Below are 26,129 nucleotides of genomic sequence, written 5' to 3'. Positions count from 1 at the left end.
GTATGCTTACATGATGATGGCGTCCTCTTGGGTAAAATATTCCGGAGGTAAAATAGTCCCCCATTCGGATCTACGGGCGGAGACTACTCAAGAGGATGTCGTCATCAGGAGAAAGAAAACATGTTCTACGGATTGAAGCGTGGAATGTCAGATCACTTAATTGGGCAGGTAGGTTGGAAAATTTAAAAAGGGAAATGGATAGGTTAGATATAGTGGGAATTAGTGAAGTTCGGTGGCAGGAGGAACAAGACATTTGGTCAGGTGAATACAGGGTTATAAATACAAAATCAAATAGGGGTAATGCAGGAGTAGGTTTAATAATGAATAAAAAAAATAGGAATGCGGGTAAGCTACTACAAACAGCATAGTGAAGGTATTATTGTGGCCAAGATAGACACGAAGACCATGCCTACCAGAGAAGTACAAGTTAAATGCCAACTGGCTCGGCAGATGATGAAGAAATTGATGAAATGTATGATGAGATAAAAGAAATTATTCAGGTAGTGAGGGGAGACGAAAATTTAATAGTGTTGGGTGACTGGAATTCGAGAGTAGGGAAAAGGGAGAGAAGGAAACATAGTGGGTGAATATGGATTGGGGGAGAGAAATGAAAGAGGAAGCCGTCTGGTAGAATTTTGCACAGAGCATAACTTAATCATAGCTAACACTTGGATCAAGAATCATAAAAAGAAGATTGTTTACATGGAAGAATCCTGGAGATACTAGAAAGTATCAGATAGATTATATAATGGTAAGACAGAGATTTAGGAACCAGGCTTTAAATTGTAAGACATTTCCAGGGGCAGATGTGGACTCTGACCACAATCTATTGGTTATGAACTGTAGATTCAAACTGAAGAAACTGCATCAAGATGGGATTTGAAGGAGATGGGACCTGGATAAACTGAAAGAACCAGAGGTTGTACAGAATTTCAGGGAGACCATAAGGGAACAATTGACAGGAATGGGGGAAAGAAAGAAGAAGAATGGGTAGCTCTGAGGGGTGAAGTAGTGAAGTCGGCAGATGATCAAGTAGGTAAAAAGACGAGGGCTAGTAGAAATCCTTGGGTAACAGAAGAAATATTGAATTTAATTGATGAAAGGAGAAAATATAAAAACGCAGTAAATGAAGAAGGCAAAAAGGAATACAAACGTCTCAAAAATGAGATCGACAGGAAGTGCAAAATGGCTAAGCAGAGATGGCTAGAGGACAAATGTAAGGATGTAGAGGCTTATCTCACTAGGGGTAAGATAGATACTACCTACAGGAAAATTAAAGAGACCTTTGGAGAAAAGGGAGCCACTTGTATGAATATCAAGAGCTCAGATGGAAACCCAGTTCTAAGCAAAGAAGGGAAAGCAGAAAAGTGGAAGGAGTAAATAAGAGGGTCTATACAAGGGCGATGTACTTGAGGGCAATATTATAAATTGAAGAGGATGTAGATGAAGATGAAATAGGAGATACGATACTGCGTGAAGAGTTTGACAGAGCACTGAAAGACCTGAGTCGAAACAAGGCCCCCGGAGTAGACAACATTCCATTGGAACTACTGACGGCCTTGGGAGAACCAGTCCTGACAAAACTCTACCATCTGGTGAGCAAGATGTATGAGACAGGCGAAATACCCTCAGACTTCAAGACGAATATAATAATTCCAATCCCGAAGAAAGCAGGTGTTGACAGATGTGAAAATTACCGAACTATCAGTTTAATACGTCACAGCTACAAAATACTAACGCGATTTCTTTATAGATGAATGGAAAAACTGGTAGAAGCCGACCTCGGTGAGGATCAGTTTGGATTCCGCAGAAATGTTGGAACACGTGAGGCAATAATGAACCTACGACTTATCTTAGAAAATAGATTAAGGAAAGGCAAACATACGTTTCTAGCATTTGTAGACTTAGAGAAAGCTTTCGACAATGTTGACTGGAATACTCTCTCTCAAATTCTAAAGATGGCAGGGGTAAAATACAGCGAGCGAAAGGGTATTTACAATTTGTACAGAAACCAGTTGGCAGTTATAAGAGTCGAGGGGCATGAAAGGGAAGCAGCGGTTGGGAAGGGAGTGAGACAGGGTTGTAGCCTATCCCCAATGTTATTCAATCTGTATAATGAGCAAGCAGTAAAGGAAACAAAAGAAAAATTTGGAGTAGGTATTAAAATCCATGGAGAAGAAATAAAAACGTTGAGGTTCACCAATGACACTGCAATTCTGTCAGAGACAGCAAAGGACTTGGAAGAGCAGTTGAACGGAATGAACAGTGTCTTGAAAGGAGGATATAAGATGAACATCAACAAAAGCAAAACGAGGATAATGGAATGTAGTTAAATTAAGTCGGGTGATGCTGAGGGAATTAAATTAGGAAATGGGACACTTAAAGTAGTAAAGGAGTTTTGCTATTTGGGGAGGAAAATAACTGATGATGGTCGAAGTAGAGAGGGTATAAAATGTAGACTGGCAATAGCAAGGAAAGCATTTCTGAAGAAGAGAAATTTGTTAACATCGAGTATAGATTTAAGTGTCAGGAAGTCGTTTCTGAAAGCATTTGTAGGGAGTGTAGCCATGTATGGAAGTGAAACATGGACGATAAATAGTTTGGGGAGGAAGAGAATAGAAGCTTTTGAAATGTGGTGCTGCAGAAGAATGCTGAAGATTAGATGGGTAGATCACATAACTTATGAAGAGGTACTGAATAGAATTGGGGAGGAGTTTGTGACACAACTTGACAAGAAGAAGGGACCGGTTGGTAGGACATGTTCTGAGGCATCAAGGGATCACAAATTTAGCATTGGAGGGCAGTGTGGAGGGTAAAAATCGTAGAGGGTGACCAAGAGATGAATACACCAAGCAGATTCAGAAGGATGTAGGTTGCAGTAAGTACTGTCAGATGAAGAAGCTTGTACAGGATAGAGTAGCATGGAGAGCTGCATCAAACCAGTCTCCGGACTGAAGACAACAACAACAACAACAACAACAACATTATTTTGACAGAGGAGGACACAGATTGTGGTACAAAATGCACAAGAAGACAACGTGACTGAGAGTTGTATTATCAATTTCTGGCTGAATTCATCCATGCAATTATGTTTTATGCCTTAAAGATGAGCTCTCCAATTCGCACAATGAATTTTCTGCCCATATTGAAAAATTAAAGCTATCACCAGCTGTCTTTACAAATCTAACCAGTAATTTATTCTTATTCATCATAAAAACTTTAAGTATACAAAAACAATAACTTTTAAGTTAAGAATACCATTCATAAAAGTTATACAGAGCTGGCACTTTTCCATGCGTATATGTGGTGCAAACTTGGGAGTCCTATCTATAACAGGCTGTAAAAATGGAACCAAAGGAGATATTGAGCTGATACTTTGTATACACCGTCCAACACATTGTGGAACCTTCCCATAAAGTTTCATTAGATTCAGTAATGGTCAATGAGGGACACCTGGTCCACTTGATGTGGAATGATCCGGATACTATCTTAAAGAAGGTCATCATCATCATGTTTCATCTTATGGTTCTATCATCAGTTTGGATCAGTTTGTAGCGGCCCATATCTTAAGATGACATACTATTCCTACATACAATCAATATCGCATTACAGGGGTGTCTGATTTCACCCGCGTGCTTTGACCCATGACATCATCAACATGGGGGACCCCCTACTTGCAGCACATCTGATATGGTGAGTACATCACTACATACACATACACAACTAAAAATAAAAATGACAAGACAATATTTCACTCCAGCAATACAATGAAACTAACGGAGCAACTGTAGGTGGTAGGGTGTTCAGGGCAGGAGCAAGCTAAATACACAACAATATGAAAAACAGCACCACCTCAAAACAAATGGCATCCACAATACAAAACACCAAAAATCCTCAAAATATGACACAATGTTACAAACACAAAAACCACAGAAGCCACACCTTTCACTGTACCTATGTAGCTCAAATGAAAGCCTCCACACAAAAAAAAACCATCACATTCAACTGAAAAATGCAGTACCATAAATTTCGCTTCATGTTTATAGCTCAAACAAAGCCATTAATACCTTAAACAAAAGACAAGACAAAAATACTGCATTGCAAGATGCACATAACCTACAAAGATCAACACACAGAAATGAGACCAAAACCTCACACACAAATCGAAAACCACAACCCCAGATTCATTCGAACAAAAAAAAAAAAAAAAAAAAAAAAACCACAGCAAAACAAACCACAAATAATACAAGAAAAACAAAATAAAACACAAAAAATTTACTTGCCAACCAAAGCCACCAACAAATACGACTATAAACAATCCTGTTGGACGAACACCCGCAACTGAGCATTATACTAGAGGTTGAAAATACTGCTTTCTTTTGTTATCAAGAACAGTTTCGGGCTATCATAAGCCCAGCCTCAGATGTCACAACAGTGCTGTGGCCCCTGAGTGCCGTGGTGGACGTGTACTAGGTGCACTGCGCTACCTATGAGCACACATAGGTAGCACAGCTATGAGCGCACATAGGTAGCATAGCGCACCAAGTACAAGTCCACTGCAGCACTCGGGGGCCATAGCACAGTAGTGGCATCTGAGGATGGGCTTATGAGAGCCCAAAACCAGTAATGATAATAGAAGAAATTTACAACTGAAGTGGTATTTTCAACCTCTAGTGAATACACCTATGTTGGCCACCACCCTGCCCTCTCCCCTTTTACCACACATTATCCAAAAAAAGATTCTCCCAACAACACCAGCCTGCAAATGCCCTTCCCCCTATAAACCAACATCAACCCACCCAACATCACTCCCAAACACTACACCTACAAAGAAAAACAACACACAATATTTTTCTATTTTTACTTTTTTAAAGAGGTTGTCAAAAACCAAAACAAAGCAACTCTTAAGTCCATTGTGCCTTCACAAAACCTGACCCAATACCTCACAAACCACACCAACCACCCCCCCCCCCCCCCCCCCTTCACCAGTAAACCCAACCCCGCCATATCACAACCATTGGCCTATACAATCTTACTATTGCACTAAAAAAGAAACCTGAAATACTCAATAATTTTCTGAAACTCTCTTCCACCAGCAAATTGGAAGAGTTCTCCCTCCCCCCCCCCCCCCTCCAAAAAAAAAAAAACCTCCATTGTAATTGTGCAAACCCTGCTCTCATAATCCTTAAACTCAATGCTATGATTTACTACCAAATACTCAAACCTCCTTTTTCCCAAACCCCTCTAAGAAGAAATATATTCTTGCATCAATCTCACTAGTTACCTCTTAGTCCAACTATGCTATACCCGAAAAACACAATCTGAATATCCACTCTTCTGAAATAACAGCTCCCTCAGACCCACAAACCAACACAAGAACACCACCTCCCATACTAACTCCTCCCATTCTCAACTTCTCTCTATGCTTCACAACTTGGAACACAATTCCCTACAAAAAGAAAACAAATCTGATATTTATACAATGCTCACACTTACTCCTGTCTCATGCACAAGAAAATCTAAAGAGCATGGAAAATAAAACCATAAGTAAAACAATCTCCCTAATGGCTAACCTATATCTCTTGAACAAGGTCCCCAGCCTAATGGATTGCCAAATACTGTCATTGCAACACTGCCGCATGTAGAGATCCCTGGTATCAGAAGCCAGGATTCTCGTCAACTTCAATCTCACCACAAACATGGCAGGTCACAGTTGGCAATCAAGCCAAACTGCTGCAACAACCGAATTGTCATAATTATGTCATCGTCCGACAACACAGAGCAAAGAACTATAGAATTTATCCATTGCTAACAAAAAAAGATAAATATTATCACATTTCAGTGCACAAGAAACACACGACACTTATCATACCTACCATCAACACGAACGTGGACAACCTCAAACCAATAAATGAGAGTTACTCACTGGTGATGAAGTACTCTTTTCCAAAAATTACTTCACACATGATTACACAGAGTCAAAAGACCAAATATCACATGTAAAACAAAGAACTTTGAAACTCAACATTCACCACAAGAGTGGTGACAACTGCAAACATGAACCAACTCAAAAACGCCATGCCATGGTGACGTCATACAGCACAACACCACTACCTCACGGGTCAAATTAGATGAGTGGAATCGGACACTTATCATGACACTATTAAATCGTTACGTGATTCTTTTCGGGGGGGGGGGGGGGGGGGATAAAGATGCATAACATGGACACAATTGTTAAACTATAGAAAGCCACGTAAGTGTAATAACTGGTGGTGGTGGTGGTGGTGGTGGTGGTGGTGGTGGTAGTAGTAGTAGTAGTAGTAGTAGTAGTAGCAACAGTTGGGCTCATGGTACAGAACTATTAAAAAAATACTGGGTATCTTTATTGCACCAAGTGAATGCATCTAGCAATCTGTTGTGCATATCTGGGGAAACATTACTAAGTATTTCATTAATAGTTCTACACAAAATCTTTAAAACAACAGCCAGTTATGACTCACAAGAACAAACAAAAAATAAAAACAATATTTTACCTGGAAACAGAATAGTGTAATAAACTTCTTACGTAGATAAAAAAGATTACTAATATACATCTGTTAAGAAAGGTGGTTAAAACAAAATGCATATTATACAATTAAAGATTACTTAGGCTCGGAATAATGACAACACAACACTTTTACAAGAAAATTATGTGCCAGAATCTACAGTGTCTGACAGTAATATCTTGCCATTCTCCTGAGCTCAACATCTCACTTAGTATGGGAGGGAAGAGCAGGTGGAATGTGGACTCTGTTTCTTCAGATGGGCTGAGGTGAGGACATGAAGTGCATGGGGCACACCTGTATGTTTACGAGTGTGGAGTCAGTTTTCCGGACAGAATAAACTCACTGTAAGGGGTATAGTAGCACGTCCATGGTCCAGGAGTTGCAAGAGTGTGTCTTTAGTATGTGCGGCAATGCAGTGCAAAACTACATTTTACATTATAAATTATGTGGATCACACTGTGTGTAAATCAAAGAACATTTTACACCAGAGACAAATCAAATAAGGCAGTGCACCTGTTAGACACCGACCTCATATTCAGAAGCCTGGAATTTTCTCTATCCGGCTGTCATAATTTAGGTTACTGTTGGTTTTCCTAACTAACTTAATTCAGGAAACTCGCAGGATGGGTCCTTCAGCAAAGCCATGGGTAATCAATTTTTACCTGCATCGACAAATAAATCAATCAAATCAAACTATATTGCTACAGAAACTAACGCAATATGGCACTAAAGGCACCCTCCCCCTAGAATGGATGAAACATATGTTACCAACAGAAAACTGAGAGGCCCCATTAAAAAAATTGTAGCACAGGAGGAAACATTATTTCTGGTGTCCTGCATATTTCTACATCTGGACCATTTGTGATCAACATAAATGATAGCAGATTAAAAATGTGTGGAAGACTGGGACTGAAAACTGGGACCTTTGCCTTTTGCATGCAAATGCTCTGCTGATTCAGCCATCTGAGCATGACTCACAACTGGCCCTCACAGCTTTTCTTCCACCAGTGCCTCATCTCCTCCCAGCTGCCAGCAGAAAGAACTGTTAACAAAGGCTACTTTTCACACTTTCACTTAATACTGTCTTGTGGTGTAGTTTTCTGTGGCAAGGAAGTTAAAACGATGCAGCCACTGAGAATATTATGTATTGTTGATGATGGCACATTTTGCAGAAACCTCTTCAGGAACCTTGGGATTTTTGAATTTACAAGCCAATACATATACTCCACAATGATACTTATTAATAATTATGAGTGAATATATAATAATCTCAGCTGTTCAGAACCAAAGTAATGAAAAAGAAAATAAGTTCAGTATATATTACATGTCACTTTCTATAAATTTCTTCTGGGTTGTATCCTATGTCAAACTGTAGAATGCCCTCTTGTAGGGTTCTGAAAGGTTTTATATTCTGGTACAAACATCTATAATGGGTTGCAGATGAGATGTGTAATTGGAAATCTGCCAGATACTGAAAAAAAAAAATATACACATCCAGTTGAAAGGTTAAGGTAAACAAACAGTTGAGATGGCAGCAATGCCTTTAACAAGTACATAACTTGTCTCTGATCATTAGGCCTCACAATATGGCAGTGATGCCAAACATAACTATTCACAAAACTCGAAAGTTACCTCTCATCCCATTTGCCACTAGATTCTGTATATTTCGTCAGTATTAAAGATAGGTATGTGATGCTGGCTGGGAAGATAGGGCAGCAAGTATCAAAAGCTCTTATTGTAGTGCCAATCACATTTAGGAGCATCACATATGGGGGTAGGTCATATCCCTGATGCAGTTCCTGGCTGGTAAAGTTGAATATCTGTTCACACATATTACTGTAAACAGAGGTTGTTTTACGAGAATTTAACTCCATCAGCTGAACATGTTTTCGAGTGGCTTGGATATCCAAATAAGTGGTAAAACAACATGGTAATTTTTTGTCAAATTAAGTAACAACACCATTGATAGTACAAATGCAGCAGTGTGGAACAAAAAGCAACCTTCTGAACATTGTAACTCACATGGATCAACTGACAGAGCTGTTTTCAATATTAAATGCATGATTCACAATTATGCATTTGGAGCAAGTTCATTTTGATCTTTATGGACACTGAATTTACACAATATTGAACATTGGATCATGCAGAGTGGACTAACTACTGGAGTCAACTTTGCACGTTACTCAGTCCCATTTGCAGGTCTTGTACAGTAGAAAATACAAATGTCAATGTAAAGGCAAAATAACAATATAAAGGGGTTTTTTGGGATTATTACATTGAAACGGGAATTGTTTAAGGCCTTACATTAGGGCAGATTATGAGAAACAATTATTAAAATCCATCGATAAATATAGGAAGATACAAATCAGTTTACATAAAGTATTGGAACAGCAATAGCATAGCTTTATCAAAGATTCAAAATGTATGTTACCAACAAACAAAATCTTGTTCCAGCTTTCTCCATTGCTGTTAGGTAAGAATACCATCATTACCATAAATCACTCTTACTAGCGGTTAACTAGCAAAACTGTTCTGAAAAAAGTGTGCCATGGTTCGCAATAATCGAGAACAGTTTTATACCAATAAGATACCAGCTTTGAATTGAGCAAGCAGTGTCAATTGACTGGAAAACTGCAAGTGTCATGTACAGTGAACCTCAAATCTTGAGCTACCAGCAAATGATTCAGGAAATATTGCGGTAACATACGAAAAATTTTGGGTACTTCATTGACCGAAGCAGGAGACTGTCAAGACAACCCATTGTCGACGAACAATCATCAATAAAGGAGCAAACTGATGCAAATCACTGTCATCGCTGCAGTTTGGCAATATTTTATGTTTTAAGCCGCACGGGGGACCCATCCGAGACTGTCATTTTCATTCATGTCAATAGTGTTCCAGAACTAAAATATGCTTTCACTCTTAAAGTAGCAAGCAGATGGCGTACCTCTTTCCTTACTGTCATGGATTTTTAAATACTCATTTAATTACGTCATCAGTATAACGTTTCTGCTTCCACAGGAAGAATATTTTACACGTAACGTAATGTCAACGAAATCAACATCAAATTCGGCAGCCATTGTTTACAACTGTACACAGACTTGTCACAAACAAAGATTACACATTTACGTCACTCTTCATGATTGGCTGTCTTACGACGAGTTTCTCAACATCTATGTCCAGAGATATTAAAAACCAGTGGTGCGTCTTTGTTTACTGTCTGCGGGTCAAAGTATGACGACTCTGGTATGACATGATTAGGAAACATGGCTGCGGAAATTAAACCTGTATCTTCGAATAGTGCCAGATTTAGTGTAACTAAAAAGCCTACCTTGCTTCACAAACTCGAAGGTTGTAACGACGATGTAAATGCTGCCATAATCATTCCAGGCGAGGATGGCGTCATTAGTGTATGTGACGACCGGTGAGTTTACTTCTGTTAATGACATTAGTTCCTTCACCCAAGTGTAGAGTTAGTATTACTCTTGAATTGTGTTGACCTCTTGTCCAGAATCTTTTGGCAGCCGTTATGTGTGACTTACTTGCCCCAGTGAAAACTGCAAAGCGACAGTAGAGTGGTGACAAACGTGACTTTGACAACAAAGTACAATAATGAGTGGCCAAACAGTTTCTAGACAAAATCAGACGAGTACACAAAATTTGATTAGAAATATTCATATTTTTGTATAATGCCGTCGTATTGTTACCAGTGTACACATTCTTATATGGAGAACGTGGATCTTGCGACATGTAAATAGATTATAAATTGTCTCTCATTGCAGCCGGTAATAAACAACTAAATAAAGATTCATTAATTTGAGTTAGCGGATACTACATATACCACGAACAGATACGAGTTAGTTTCGGAAATAAAACCACTAACGATATTAAAAAATTTATGTCAAAAAAAAGTAGTAATTCTCTGTAGCTGTATAATTTATGCCAGTAATCAGTCTCATAACTATATAATTCTGACTTTAACCCTTCATCTGGTGTTACCTGCTTAGGGCTACCACAACACACATCTATATGCAGTAAAATAATCTATTGTATCATAATGTTTAATGTTGCTGTTGTCTATTCCCGTTTATCAGCAGCTGGGTAGATCAAACAAAGGCAAACATATAGTTACATTAGGGTGTGTTGTTTTTTATAGCGTACATAGATTTATGACACAAATTATTTACAAAAGTGAGTAACTTCTCATAGAGTTCACAGCCATGTAGAACATATTAAAAGAGATCATATTCGTCATTAAATATGAAGTCCCAAAAACTACAGACTCTGTGAATTGGTAGAAGAGGTTGACTGTGGGAAAGATCATTTTGCATCCCGGAGAAAAGTAAGAACATACGAGGCAATACTGGCTTTAGGTGTTTCTATCTTACAAGGGAAACTCCTCATTGTATCTCCCTCAGATTTAGTGGTAAAATGGCCCAGTGGATAGCCTGTTACAAACCGAATACAGATCAAGCAAAAGAACAGAAACAAGGTGTACTGAGCTGTGAAAAAGGAAGTAAAATAGAAACTGTGCATGGTCCAAGCTTAGGGTGTGCAACACCAAGCAAGCAGCCACAATCATGGTGGTGTGGTTGTATGGCCATAGTGTTGGACTGCTAAGCGAGATGTCCAGAAGGCTCTAACCTCACTCATACTCTGGATTTCTTTTTCTTCTTCTTTTTTTCGACAAAATTACGAGTTTTTCTCTCTGGTCATTGACATGTCCATTCTCATTCTATAGCCTTGGCAGTTGTCAGAGTATACATTGGTTAATGTGATGAGTAATGAGCAGCTGAGATGGTGCATAGACCTCTCACAGATATGGAAATAACAAACATGTGTGAACAGTGTTACCACAAAGGAATTCAAGGGTCAGAACATCCAAAATGAAATGCAAGAGTCATAACATGGTACTTGTTTGGAATGAGTAAGAGGTACATACGTCAGGAGGTACCTTGCTTACACCTTGCTGTTGCAGACAGACACAAATTTGAATACAGCAAAAACACATATCAATGAACGAAGGGACAGTTCAAAGTTCCGTGGAAAAGATAATATGGGTCAGGAGGGACATTTGAACGTGGATCTCCCCCTTCGCAGTCCAACACTGTGACCATATAATCAAGACACTATTGTTGTTGGAGTTTGCACATTTTGAACTTGGGTTGTTCACTGTTTTGTTTTTCCTGCCTTTTTCAAAGCTCAGTACAGCTTCTTCTTATTTACATGCTTCATATGTGTTGAGTTTATGACGGGCTAACCAGTCGGCCATCTTACCATTAAATCTGAGAGGAGTGCGATAGGGAGTTTCCCTTATTAGGAGTCAGGTTGAAGAAAGGGTTAACCAAAACTTATTATAGCATTTGTAGATTTAGAAAAATACGCTCATGTTCAGAGAGAAAAAAAAAAAAACAGATCATCTTGAATGAGTAGAAATAGAGGAAGTTCATATTCACAGGACATTTAAATTAGTATCTTCCACAGAAGTGATTAACATTTCAGTCACTGTGGTTCAGCATGTGCTCTGTTGCCTACTAGGTACAGGGTCCACCATGGGCCCTGAAAACTTGTACCATGCGTAATGGAATTGACTAGTATAAAGTGTGAATGGCGTCTTGTGGCATAGCCATCCATGCTGCATCCACCTGTTTCCAAAGTTCATCTGTAGTGGTTGGCATTGGGTCACAGCCCTGCACCCTTCGTTTCACCATATCCACACATTTTTGACTGGCAACAAGTCTGGTGATCTGGCAGGCCAGGGCAAAAGGTTGACATCCTGTGACACCAAAAAGGCACATGTTTGTGTAGCAACATGTGGTCATGCATTATCTTGCTGAAAAATGGCATCTGTGGTGTTGTGCAGAAAGGGTATAGCTACAGGTCGTAGGATGTCATTCGCATAGGTCACACTGGTCGCAGTGCTCTGGACATTCACCAGCTGTGATTTGTGGATGTATCCAGTAGCATTACACACCATAAGGCCCTGAGTTGGTGCTGTATGTCTTGGGCGAATGCTATCACTTTGATGCCGCTCCCCCTGTCTATGGTGAACCAAAATGTGGCCATAATTTTCAACTTAACAGAACTTGGATCCATCTGCAAACACTATTTGATGTAATTCCTGTCCCCAGTGATGTCATTCTGTACGCTGTTGCCATCTAGCATGTTTCTGCACATTCGTCAAAGATAGGCAGAGAAGTGGATGATGCACACGTAACCCGTGCCTTAATAAATGGTGTGGGCTGTCATCCCTGACAGTGTATGGTATGATACATTGTTCCACTGTTGTGCCAGAGCTGAGGAGGGTGTAGATCTGTCCTACAGTGCCATTCAGGTGAGTTGTTGATCTTCTCAGGGCGTAATCTGTGTGGCGTAACCTAACCCATCTTGTCATATTCTACGACCTTCCTGAACCATTATGCACACACCTGTTGCACTACCCAAACACTTCGCCCACATGAGCAGCAATATCCCAGATCGATATATCGCATTGTCTCATGCCAATAACAAGCCGTCTTTCAAATTCACTGATTTGACAGTATGGTTTGCGCATATTTATGTGAGGCACCCTGCACGTCTGCTCAAGTCATACTAATCCTATGCCTTAGGTTTATAGTGATAACAAGAGCCGCAGGCACATTTTACCAGTAGGTGGCGTTGTGCTACGGCATAGATGTTGACCTTGAATCCATGGGCCGACATAATTCAAATGATAATCATTTCTGCAGAGCATACTAATGTATGTATCGTGTGGATATAAACATGCTATCTCTGGTCGTTCAAAGTGTTCGGTTTTTTTTTTTTTTTTTTTTTTTTTTTTTTTTTTTTTTTTTTTTTTTTTTCCTGAACTGAACATGAGTGTATTTTGATGGTACTGACTGGATTACACTCTTAAATTTCGAAGGTAGCAAGTATAAAATACAGGGAGTGAAGGGCATTTACAACTTGTACGGGAACCAGACTGCAGTTACAAGAGTTGAAGGGCATGAAAGGAAAGCATTAGTTGAGAAGGGACTAAGGGAAGGGTGTGGGATATCTTCAATGTTTTCCAATCTGTACACTGAGCAAGCAAAGAAGGAAACCAAGGATATGCTTGGAAAGGGATTTAACATTCAGGGAGAAGAAATAACTTTGCAGTTTGCCAATGCCATTGTAATTGTCATACAGTAAATGACTTGGAAAAGCAGTGGAATGGAATAGATAGTGAACTTAAAAGAGGTTATAAGATGAGCATCAACAAAATTAAACAAAGGTAATTAAATGTAGTCAAATTAAATCAGGGAGTGCTGAGGGAACTAGATTAGGGAGCAAGATTCTGGAAGTATTAGATGAGTTATGCTATTCGGGCAACAAAATAACTGATGATTGCTGAAGTAGAGAGGAAATTCTTGCTGAAGTAGAGAGGAAATTCAAGTGTTAGTAACTCTTTCCTGGAAATTTGTCTGGAGTGTAGCCTTGTATAGAAGTGAAACATGGACCATAAGCAGCTCAGAGAAGAAGAGAAGTGTTTCAAATATAGTTCATAGAAGAATGCTGAAGATTAGGTGGCCTGATTGTGTAACTAATGAGTAGATGCTGTACAGATTTGTGGAGAAAATAAATTTGTTACATAATTTGACTAAAAAAAAGATTGTTTGGTAGGATACAATCTGAGGTGTCAAGGAATTGTCAATTTGGTATTACAAGGAATTGCAGTAAAAACTGTAAGAGGAGATTAAGGGATAAAAACAGTAAGCAAGTTCAAGTTGAAGTAGGTTGCAGTAGTTCTTCGGAGATTACGAGGCTTGCACAGGATGGACTACGGCGAAGAGCTACACCGAACCAGTATTCAGATTGAAGACCATAACAGATGTGTTTCACCTTAGGCATGACCAAATTGGTTATTATAGTTGAGCCGCCATATGTTGATTAATGACGGTTGCAGTGGGCTGGGAATGGTAGAAATGGCAACACCACACTGTTGTCACAGGTCTATAGGTGCCTATTGTTTTTGTTTGTACTTATTAGAGGTTAGCAGTTGAAAGGTGCTAACAGTGCTGCAAGCTTTCAGCGATCACCTTACGCTGTATGGACGAAAGTCCATAACACATAGTGCTGTACCCATGCAAGCATTGAAAACATTTGAATTAGTAATTTCACTTTACTGATTGTGGCCATAAATTTATAGCTTCATTTTTGTCACAGTCCTTGAGAAAGTGTTCTACTAAATTCTGAGTCATCCTGCTGAGCATAACTTGCCTGCTTGCTTTCATAAAAGTTTCTGCACAGAAAAAGGTATACAAGCCTTCACAAATAAAGGTCACACAAGACATAGCAAGGAAAGTTATTCTTTGACTTTGCAAAGCCTTTGACTGTGGGGATCACGCAGCTCTACTTGGATTTTGTGAGTTTCTCTTGCATGCTTAGGATTCTGTCTTCATAACAAAGCAGTGTGTCATTGTAATGAAATTTACCTCATTTACAAGGGTCTCCTAAGGATTGTTACTGACCTGTGCTTATGCTTAATCTGCATAAATGCTCCTCCAATGGCTTTAAAGGATGGATTATACACTATAATTGCTTCATAGTTGATGTAATAATCTTAAGAGATTCAGCAACTATTTAGATGTTTAAGATAATTCTCATTTATTGTTCTATCTTAGTTGCACATTTTTAATTAAATTACATATTTCAGTCATTCTACATTGATAATATATCAAGAAGCTCATTTTAACATATTTAGTTGGTGGATATCTCTCTCACGATGTGAACAAAAATTGTAGCATTTTTTCTCCTGGTCTCAAGGAATTATTTCCCAGAGCAGTGCATTTAAAATTAAGTATAAAAAGTATATATTCAGCTGAAACAGCCAGTGGAAATTCTGTGCCAAGTAAACAACTTTTAATCTTGCCTAAGCTTCTTTAGGGAGCTTGCGATTCTTATACTATCTTCCCGGTACAGTTTTTTTCCTTGGAATTTCTTATTGGTGGCATTAAAATCAATTTGAGCTGGACTGTGGTTTGCACAATCACAATGCAAGGCACAAAAATAAATTTCGTGTATACAGCCTCCTTGTCTAGTGTTTGAAATGGAGCAATGTAATCTGGTGCAAAGATATTCCACAAGTTCCATCAGACATAGAACAAGAAATTTGGAATCCCCACAAATTCAAAAGGAGCATTCCATGCCAAGATTCTAATTTGAGAAAAAGTTCTTGTGTGGCCTTCAAGGATTTTGGTAAATGTATGAACATTCACACATGATGTAACTTCGTAGGCTCCTCAGCTGGTGAACATTAGGGAAGTGTCTGATTCCACCTGTCTGCTTTGACCCATGACGTCAGTATGGCAGAAACACCTACTTCCAGTGTATACAATATGGTGCTGATGTCATCACCGTACACATATGTCAACAAACATGAACAAAGGTAAAAACAAAAGAACGTCTTACTCCAATAATAAAATGAAAATAACAATAGCCACAATAAATAGGGCAGGGACAAGCTAAATAAGTAACAGTACAAAACATCACACTATCCCAAAAGAAATATTAAAAAGAAATCTCAACTTATGACATGATGCTTCAGCCACAAAACCAACAGGAATCATACAGTCCACTCAACCTAGCTAGCTCAAGCAAAGCCCACAGTACCAAGAAACCAACATCTGATATTCTGAAAAGTGGAATCAAGACATTTCCCTTGACCTACTTGATACATACTGGCAAACCACAAATAAAAATAAAATAAAAAGAAACCTCAATCACAAACTTCACACACCGAAGTAACTCGCAAAATGCCACTGAAACCAAAATCTCGACAACTCGTAAACCATCAAAACAATAAAAACACATATATTCACTAGATGAGTTAAAACACAATCTAAATAAAACACACACACACACACACACACACACAAAGAAAAGAAAAAAAAACATGATGACAAACACCAAACTAATCAGACGTCACAAAAATGGTCAAACGCACACAAAAAACATAACTCATTGAAAACAAAGCAAACACTTCTAGGGTAAATCCATGTTAACAGCCCTGACTGCCACAGTGATAACCATCTCTCTCATCCCAGTTAGGCCAGTAATGGACTTCAGAAAAGCTCTGTCTTACCTACTAGGGAGACACGTGCACACATCCCTACAGAAAACATTCACATACACAAACAACAGAAGCCTCAAAAACACAGGAGACATAATAGAGAAAATTAAGTATGTCAACATCCCCCCTCCCCAACAGCAAAACTGGTACCTTTTGACATAACATCTATGTACACACATTCCCACAGAAGAAACTACAAACATTATAGAGCAACAGTTAAAATATAAGAAATTGCCAGAGATAGAAATAAATGAAATCTCATCCATTCTTAGGCTAATCATAGAACAAAACTACTTCACTTTCAACAACTACTTCTGTTTGCAATAAGAGGGGCTGCCCATGGGGTCCCCCATCAGTGGAACCTTAGCCAACATTTCCTTGGATCATATAGAGAACACAATATTCAACAGCATTGTAAAACAAGAAGAGTACAAAGTAATCTACTGGTACCAATATGTGGAGGACATAATCTGTCCTATAGATGAAACACAGAGTAGGATAGAAGAGCTACAGAGTAATATCGGCAGAATATACCCACAAATCTACTTCACAATGGAAAAAGAAACAACAAGAAACTAAATTTCCTGGATCTTATAGTCACGAAAAACAACCACCAGCATGAATTTTCCATCTACTGAAAACCCACACCCATGAGCACTGTTATCCATAGCTCATCCAACTACTCGACAGTGCATAAATGTGCCAGTTTCCCACACATACTTCACAGGGTGAGCAGAACACCTCTTATACCAGAAGACTATGCACAGGAACTAAATATAATCAGACAAATTGTTATTGGAAATAACTACAGGCAGACATCATAAACAAGCTCAACAAGAAGGTAAAAATGAAATGTAAAAATAGCAACCACCCACTAAAGAGGACAACTAAAGGATCTGAAACCCTGAGGCAGAACACACAGACGACACAGCAGACCACACCACACCAGGTAAAAGACACAGATGATACACACCAACATACAGTAATAAAATATCACATAGAATTGGAAACATCTTGAAAAAGCAAGGGATCCCAGTAACATTTAGGACAAACAACACAGTTCAAAGAAAAGAATGTCTGTCAAATTCAACAATGATGAAATATGCCAACTCACCTGTAACTCTTGTCGGGCGAATACGTACAACAAACAAGCAGAAATTTCCAAATAAGGTACACAGAGCACATGAAAGCTCTTATGACAGCACACATTCAACTTTTGCAGAACACGTAATGAAGAAAAACATAACTCCACTAATATCAAAAGCGATCAACACATCCTGAAACATAGCAACATTTATACCGACAACTGAGAATATAAGAAAATTACTACATACAAAAGGCTTTAGTCAAAGGGGGAAACCTAATGAATGAAAACATAACACTTTGCAACACTCTTTACTGCTCTAGGGAGCTGACCCAGGACACAGAACAGAAAGCACACACATGTGAAAGAACCACTTAAGCACACACATGCGAAAGAACCACTTCCCCATCACACACAGTGACATAAATAAGGAACAGAAGTCATCAGAACTCCCGCTACTCTTTTCGTAGCCTTCACGCAACATGCAATACATTTTTTATGACACATGCAAACTACTATATATACAGACGTAAGTTCATGTTTTAGTATTTGTTTACTAACAGCCACTCATACAGTTGCAGATGACATGATGTATGCCGAAAAAGCACTGAAAATATGTTGCAAACAGTGACAACAATTCTTAAAACCATGCTGTAATGTACAATAAATAAGATACTACGAAAGTATCCAAAGAAAACAGTATTTAAAGAACACACAGCACAATTGTAATAATGCAACAATGGAACAATCAATTTTTGACAAAATTATTTAAATAGATAGATAAAAAAAATCTATTCACCAAGTGGCAGCAAAAGCACACATAAAAGAATATTGTAATTAGGCAAGTTTTTATAGCCAGTGGCTCCTTCATCAGGCAGCAGGGTTGAAGGGTAAGGAAGAGGGGTGAAGGAAAATGACTGGAGAGGTCTAGGAAAAGAGGTAGATTTTGGGAAAGTCACCCAGAACTGCAGGTTAGTGGAGACTTACCACATGGGATGAGAAGAAAAGACTGATTATTGGGGACTGCATTGGACCAGATTTGAAAACCTGAGAGCTTAGAGGTGGAAGACACAGTAATGTTAAGGACAGAGATTATTGCTTAAGCATCATACATGAGTTGATAAGTGTGGAAAGCTAAGAACATTGTACTTAACTGAGGTGGAAGGGGGCTGTGAAAAATAGACAAATAAGACAATGAAAGATGTAGAAAACTGGAGTGAAGAAAGGAGCAGTTACTGTGAAGAAACTCTGAGACGGAAGAACTTAACATAAATTAAACCCAGTTGGCTGGCGAGAACCAAGGACATGTTGTAGCGCTAGTTCCCACCTGTGAAGTTCTGAGAAACAGTTTTTGCTTTTGAAGCAGTTTCTGCATGTTTCAGAAGTCGTTCTTCTTGAATGTTTGAGTTTCCCTACATACTGTGTTGGCTACCTCATTATAAATATGATGGAGCTGAGTTTCTTACGTATGGGATTAGTAAGTTGTTTCCATTTCAGCTTGTCATCATGGCAATACCTAAGAATCTAGAGGATTCTACTTCTTCTAGTCTCGTTTCATCCACCTCTAAACCCAAGTGCCAGCCTTCTCTTTATTTCTGAACACTGCATACATAGTCCTTTTTAGGTTTAAAACAATCCATTTTCCAGGAGCCATTGAGCTGCTGTGCTCTTCTCTCGAGCTGTGTCACAGTTTGGTCATTGTTCAGTATTGTCATGTCAGCTGCATACAGTATCTTCTTATCTTTCTCTTCAGCACTCAATGTCATTAACAAACAGAATGGCCCGTTACCGATCCCTGCGGCACTCCATATTTAATGGTTTTGTTTTCTGACTCATATGCACCCCCTATTGATACACATTGCTTCCTGTTGCATAGGTATGATTCTATCCACTTCCATGCTTGCCCTCGAATACCATAGTTTTCCAATTTTCTTTTCGGGCTTTCATGGTCAGTAGTATCGAATGCTTTGGGGAGATGCTGAAACATTGCAGATAGAACTTGTTTTTCATCTAAGGACTGCATAATGTATTTTGTCAGACTGGCAATTGCTGATTCTGTAGATTTACTCGTTCTAAAACTTTGCTGTGATGGTATGAGAATGTTGTATTTGTCCAGATAATCAACTAATCTATTATACATTAGCATTTCCAAGATGTTTGAGAAACCTAATATTAGTGAAATTGGAAATCTTTCACAAAAAGAGATTCATACAAACCATCATTTGACCATCAGACTGACTCCCATATGGACGACACAGTAATAAGCACCCCAGGCACAGAGACACAACTGAAAGTGTTGAAAACAAAGAAGTTGCCAGGTATGTATGGAATACAAGTTTAGTTTTACAGAAAGTTCTCTACAGCATTGGCCCCTTAGTTAGCTTGCAGTTATTGCAAATCTCTCGCACAGTGCAAAGTCCAAAGCAACTATAAAAAAAGTGCAAGTGGCTCCTGTATATAAGTAAGGTAAAAGAATGGTCATGAAAAATTACATACCAATATCCTTCACATTGATTTGCTGCAGAATTCTAGGATGTATTCTCAGGTCAAATATAATAAATTTCCTAGAAACTGAGAAGCTTACATCCACGAATCAGCATTTTTTTAGAAAGGATCTTTGTGTGAAAATCTGCTTGCCCTTTTCTCACATGATATCCTGCAAACTTTGGATGAAGGGCAACAGACATATTCCATATTTCTAGATTTTCAGAAAGCAATTGACATGGTGTCCCACTGCAGACTGTTAATGGAGGTACAAGTATATTGAATAGATTCTCAGATATGAGAGTGGCTCGAAGACTTTGTAAGTAATAGAACCCAGTATGTTGCCCTCAACAGCAAGTGTTCATCATCAGGAGTACCCCAGGGAAGTGTGATAGGACCACAGTTATTTTCTATATTCGTAAATGATCTGGTGGTCAGGGTGGGCAGCAGTTTGTGATTGTTTGCTGATGATGCTGTTGTGTACGGGAAGGTGTCGAAGTTGAGTGACCGTGAGAGGATAGAAGATGATGACTGAGGCAGAATTTCAATTGGTGTGATGAATGGCAACTAGCTCTATATGTAGGAAAATGTAAGTTAATGTGGATGAGTAAAAAGAGAAACCCATAATATACGGATAGAGCATTAGTGGTGTCCTGCTTTTTAAATAACTGTGTATAATGTTGCAGAGCGATATGAAGTGGAATGAGCATGGGAGGAATGTGGTACAAAAGGTGGATGGTTGACTTCTGTTTATTGGGTGGATTTTGGAAGGAGACTGCATATAGGATGCTATTGAGAGCTATCCTGGAGTACTGCTCAAGTGTTGGGATCAGATTAAAGGAAGAAATTGAAGCATTTCAGAAGTGGGCTGCGAGAGTTGTTACTGATATGTTTGAACAACATGCAAGTATTATGGAGAAGCTTCAAATGGGTATCCCTAAATGGAAGACAATGTTCTTTTCAAGGAACACTATTGAGAAAATTGAAGAGAACCAGTAACTGAAGCTGACTGCTGAATGATTCTACTGACCGCCGAACGATTCTACTGCCACCAACATAAATTTTGCATAAGGACTGTGAAGATAAGATACTAGAAATTAGGGCTCACACCAAGGCATATAGACAGCCACACACTGTATGGTGGCTTGTGAAGTATAGATATAGATTTGTGTATATTCCCATAGATACTTAAATTTTTCCACTCTGTTAGGCTTTCTGTATTTATGTGCATGGTTTGTGTGACATCTTTATTTCCATATATTGTGTTTTTTCATGTGATATCTATAGACCTAATCTGGTAGACTTTTTTTTGTATTCCAATGCTTCAGTACTTCTTGTCTATTGTTGCTGAGTATTGTCATGTCATCTGCAAATGTTAGGCATTTTATGATTGTCTTGTTTGCCTGTGTTTGTCCTAACTGAATCCCTTTTACTTTTTCTTTGTAATTTTTATGAAGTGTGATTTTTCTTCAAGCTTCTTGCACTTGAAGCATTTATCAGAGTACTTTTTAAGAACATTACAGTTTTCTGTAGTATTTATTTCAAGAGATTGATTGGTTCTTGTAAAGCAGGTACTTGGAGGCTGATAAGCTTTATATTTTCCCTGAATATACTGTAGAAATTTCTCATGAAGTCATTCTTGATTACATTTAGTTTACTTTTATACTGTGCCCTTATCACTCTCTTAATATCTTCTGTGGATTGTTTCTGGACTGTGTGGAATCCTGCAGTGTTTCTATTATTCTGTTACTACTAAACTTCTTCCGTGCCTGAAGTCTGTGTTTGTTGGCCTAATCACAAGTTGTGTTCCACTATCTATGTTTGTTTTTCCTGCGAGGTTGACCCCAATACATTGCCTTCGCGAAGTTGTATTTTTATTAATTTCTTCAATAATTTTGTCTTTGTTTGTCTTCAAATATTCTGGGTCTGGTCTTGTAATTTTATTCTGTGTTGCTCTGGTCTTGTAATTTTATTCTGTGTTGTTCTGTTTCTTGGGATTAACCTATTAATATTTAGTTGTAGCAAGTAATAGTTGGACTTGAAGAATCCTTTGCGTGTTCTCATGTCCAGAATTTCTGTGGTACTTTTGTTTGTTGTGGCTGTGTGATGTATTTGGAATTCCCCCATATGTTGAACTAGACATGCCCTTGACAGCTGTTGGAGTGGTCCGAGCTCGAAAAGATCTCTGTTCACATTTTCTAAACCTTCCACAATGCTGTGTTATTAAAGTGGAGATTGGACTGTATATTCTGCCATCTGCCTTGACTTATCATATCTGCTACACAAGGTACACAAAATGAAGTAAAAAAATATAATCCATTAAGTGGCACAGTGACAACTGACATGTGAACGCTGTTCCAATTAAATGTTCCATTTTACTGACTGTCAGATGGAGAGTGTTGCCTTGATTCTTTTATAAAGAGTGCCATTACAACTGTTGTGCTGTGTGTTCCAGAAGATGAGTGTCAATGAAGTGTTGTGAAGTAGTCGATAGGTCCTTTGATTTCACTAGAGTATGGTATTCGATCTGGATATCTGGCCAAAAGCACTGCTGCCATTACTAATGTTTACCCAAACTGGTCTCCATCTAACAGCTTCACATGATCTTGAAGCAACTGAAGCGTTGTCTCCATAAGGAATATTATCATCTTCCTCAGTTAGCTCTGAAAGTTACAGAAAACGTCTACTGAATTATGTATTTTGAAAACTACTTATGCAGAAACAGTTCTAAATAACACAACAGTACTAACCCAAAGGTAACAGCTACAACCATACAATCACACTCTTAATCTGCTCCAACAGCTATAAGAATGAGTACACTTCTATTTATTCCATAAAAATTGCAGTTGGATTCATTTTCTGTAAAAACAGCAGTTTTCTTGTGAATGCCTAATCTGACAAATTTGTAGTGTTTAAAAAAATACTCTTACAATTTTGTAATTAAGTTTATCACAAAAATTGTTTATCCAGCTGTACCTCTAAATTATCATCATCATATAATATTTTTTAAATATGTCCACGTTATTTGGAACTCCCAAGATGCAACTGCTCAAGTGGTTCAATAAAATTTTCACAGTTCAGAACTATTTCGTGCACTTGTAAACTTAGTCTTACAAATGTGTGATGTGCGGCAATTACTAGAAAATGCTTCCCACTGTACATTTACAGTAATGTATTGCAAGCATTACAGATTTGTTGAATTCATCCATAGAGAGTTAAATTTTGTTGAATAGAGACCTAATAAATATAGATTTGTCATTTGGCAGCTAAACTTTCATGGAGAAAGTGTCAGCGATTTTGATTATGTTTGAATACGGATTAAACATAATGGTTGATTTTTCTGGAAACATTTGGATTAACGAAATTCGTTCCTATTTTCAGGACTGTGCGAATTTGGCTGAAGAGAGATAGTGGCCAGTACTGGCCCAGTGTTTGCCATTACATGCCAGCTGGGGCCACAGCACTATTTTACTGTGTGGAAACAAGGCAGCTTTTTGTAGGGATTGAAAGTGGCTCCGTATCCGTAAGTCACAATGTCTATATATAATTTTCATTCAGGTATACAAAATATTTTTTTAATTTTATCTGTAAGTCCATGTGCATTTAATGGACAAAACAAGTTGAACTATCCTTTCTTTTGTAATTCCAAATCCCAAGTTATTTTTCAAATATTTAAGAGAGAGAACTGAAAATGTAAATGGCACACAGATGTCAATTTTTATCTTTAGATTAGATTAGATTTAGATTAGATTCAGTTTTCGTTCCATAGACCCAAAAAATGAGATGATTCCCGTGGGTGTGGAACATGTCAGAAAATATAACATAAAAACATAAAACATTTGAATGTAGTACTTACTACCATGATCATTTGTTAGGAAACTGTCAAAAATAGGTGAATACAATGCGATAAACTGGAGCAGCTAATATTTACAGAATTAACATGCAGTCAGAATGAAACACTGTTACACACTATTAATAAATTTATCATACACAAAATACTTAATCTTGACTGTTGTGACCAAGTGCTGTCAGAACAGAAATCCAACAGATATTTTTACTTAAGCTGGCTTAACAGTCTCTGTTGAGATATTCATCTATGGAGTAAGAGGAGATGCCTATCAAAAAGTCTTTCAAACTCTGTTTAAATCGTGCTTTATCTGAAACCAAGTTTTTAATGGTTGCTGACAATTTATTGGTATGTGTTCCTGAATATTGGAACCCTTTTTGGACCAAGGTAAGTGATTTTAGGTCTTTATGTTGATTGTTCTTATTCCTAGTATTGATACCATGTATTGAGCTATTGGTTGGAAATAGATATGTATTACTTTCAACAAATTTAATTAAGGAATAAATATACCAAGAAGCAATGGTTAGAATACAAAGTTCCTTGAACAGGTTTCTACATAATGGTCGTGAATTTACGCCACAAATGATTCTTGTCACACACTTTTGCACCGTGGGATCATGTTGCTTTGCTTTGCCATGAGATGTGCACTGATGCACTGAAATGAAACTTTGAATTATGTTTCAAACCCTGTCCTTTGTTACGCAAACCAGTTCAGCTATCAGAGCAGTTCCAAGCTCACAGTGTTTCTTTTTGTTTGAGAGTGTAATGGATTTGTCGCCACAGTAGAGCTTTTGTGAGGTAGTAACTTCTGGCCAGAAAGGAATGTAAAGTAGAAGCTTTCAATCGGATTGTGAGGCTTGCCAAACAGTATGTTGTTGTTGTTGTTGTTGTTGTTGTCTTCAATCCTGAGAGTGGTTTGATGCAGCCCTCCATGCTACTCTATCCTGTGCAAGCTTCTTCATCTCCCAGTACGTACTGCAGTCTACATTCTTCTGAATCTGCTTAATGTATTCATCTCTTGGTCTCCCTCTTCGATTTTTACCCTCCACACTGCCCTCCAGTACTAAATTGGTTATCCCTTGATGCCTCAGAACATGTCCTACCAACTGATCCCTTCTTCTAGTCAAGTTGTGCCACAAACTCCTCTTCTCCCCAATCCTATTCAATACCTCCTCATTAGTTATGTGATCTACCCACCTAATCTTCAGCATTCTTGTGTAGCACCACATTTCGAAAGCTTCTATTCTCTTCTTGTCCAAACTGTTTATCGTCCATGTTTCACTTCCATACATAGCTACACTCCATACGAATACTTTCAGAAACAACTTCCTGACACTTAAATGTATACTCGATGTTAACAAATTTCTCTTTTTCAGGAACGCTTTCCTTGCCATTGCCAGTCTACATTTTATATCCTCTCTACTTCGACCATCATCGGTTATTTTCCTCCCCAAATAGCAAAACTTCTTTACTACCTTAAGTGTCTCATTTCCTAATCTAATCCCCTCAGCATCACCCGACTTAATTCGACTACATTCCATTATCCTCGTTTTGCATTTGTTGATGATGTTCATCTTATATCCACTTTCAAGACACTGTCCATTCTGTTCAACTGCTCTTCCAAGTCCTTTGCTGTCTCTGACAGAATTACAATGTCATTGGCGAACCTCAAAATTTTTATTTCTTCTCCATGAATTTTAATACCTACTCTGAACTTTTCTTTTGTTTCCTTTACTGCTTGCTCAATATACAGATTGAATAGCATCAGGAGAGGCTACAACCCTCTCTCACTCCCTTCCCAAACACTGCTTCCCTTTCATGTCCCTCGACTCTTATAACTGCCATCTGCTTTCTGTACAAATTGTAAATAGCCATTCGCTCCCTGTATTTTACCCCTGCCAACTTTAGAATTTGAAAGAGAGTATTCATAGAAACGTAGGTTTGCCTTTTCTTAGTCTAGCTTCTAAGATAAGTCGTAGGGTCAGTATTGCCTCACGTGTTCCCATATTTCTACGGAATCCAAACTGAGCTTCCCCGAGGTCGGCTTCTACCAGATTTTCCATTCGCCTGTAAAGAATT

At 38.4% G+C, this 26,129-nt stretch overlaps 2 protein-coding genes across 4 annotated transcripts in view; one reads left to right on the top strand and one right to left on the bottom strand.

Annotated features, from left to right (window-relative positions):
* LOC126161650 (BRCA2-interacting transcriptional repressor EMSY-like) overlaps window positions 1–9,674 on the bottom strand; it is a 331,217-nt gene extending 321,543 nt beyond the window's left edge. For 2 of the 3 annotated variants that reach the window (XM_049917638.1, XM_049917637.1), the window contains exon 1: window positions 9,493–9,674. The gene's annotated coding sequence lies outside the window, so the exon portion shown is untranslated. The remainder of the gene's footprint in view (window positions 1–9,492) is intronic. The other variant, XM_049917636.1, reaches the window with a different exon arrangement.
* Window positions 9,675–9,756: 82 nt separating this feature from the next.
* The window catches only part of LOC126161649 (WD repeat and FYVE domain-containing protein 2), a 59,284-nt gene continuing 42,911 nt past the window's right edge, over window positions 9,757–26,129 (top strand). Inside the window, exons 1-2 of the mRNA XM_049917635.1 lie at window positions 9,757–9,969; window positions 23,585–23,726. Of these exons, the coding sequence (XP_049773592.1) occupies window positions 9,812–9,969; window positions 23,585–23,726 (300 nt within the window). The 5' untranslated portion in view covers window positions 9,757–9,811. The remainder of the gene's footprint in view (window positions 9,970–23,584; window positions 23,727–26,129) is intronic.

Source organism: Schistocerca cancellata, chromosome 2 (genome assembly GCF_023864275.1).
Source record: "Schistocerca cancellata isolate TAMUIC-IGC-003103 chromosome 2, iqSchCanc2.1, whole genome shotgun sequence".
NCBI classification, from domain to species: Eukaryota; Metazoa; Arthropoda; class Insecta; order Orthoptera; family Acrididae; genus Schistocerca; species Schistocerca cancellata.
The sequence above is the reverse complement of the archived record's forward strand: the minus strand, read 5'-3'. Positions and strand labels throughout refer to the sequence as shown.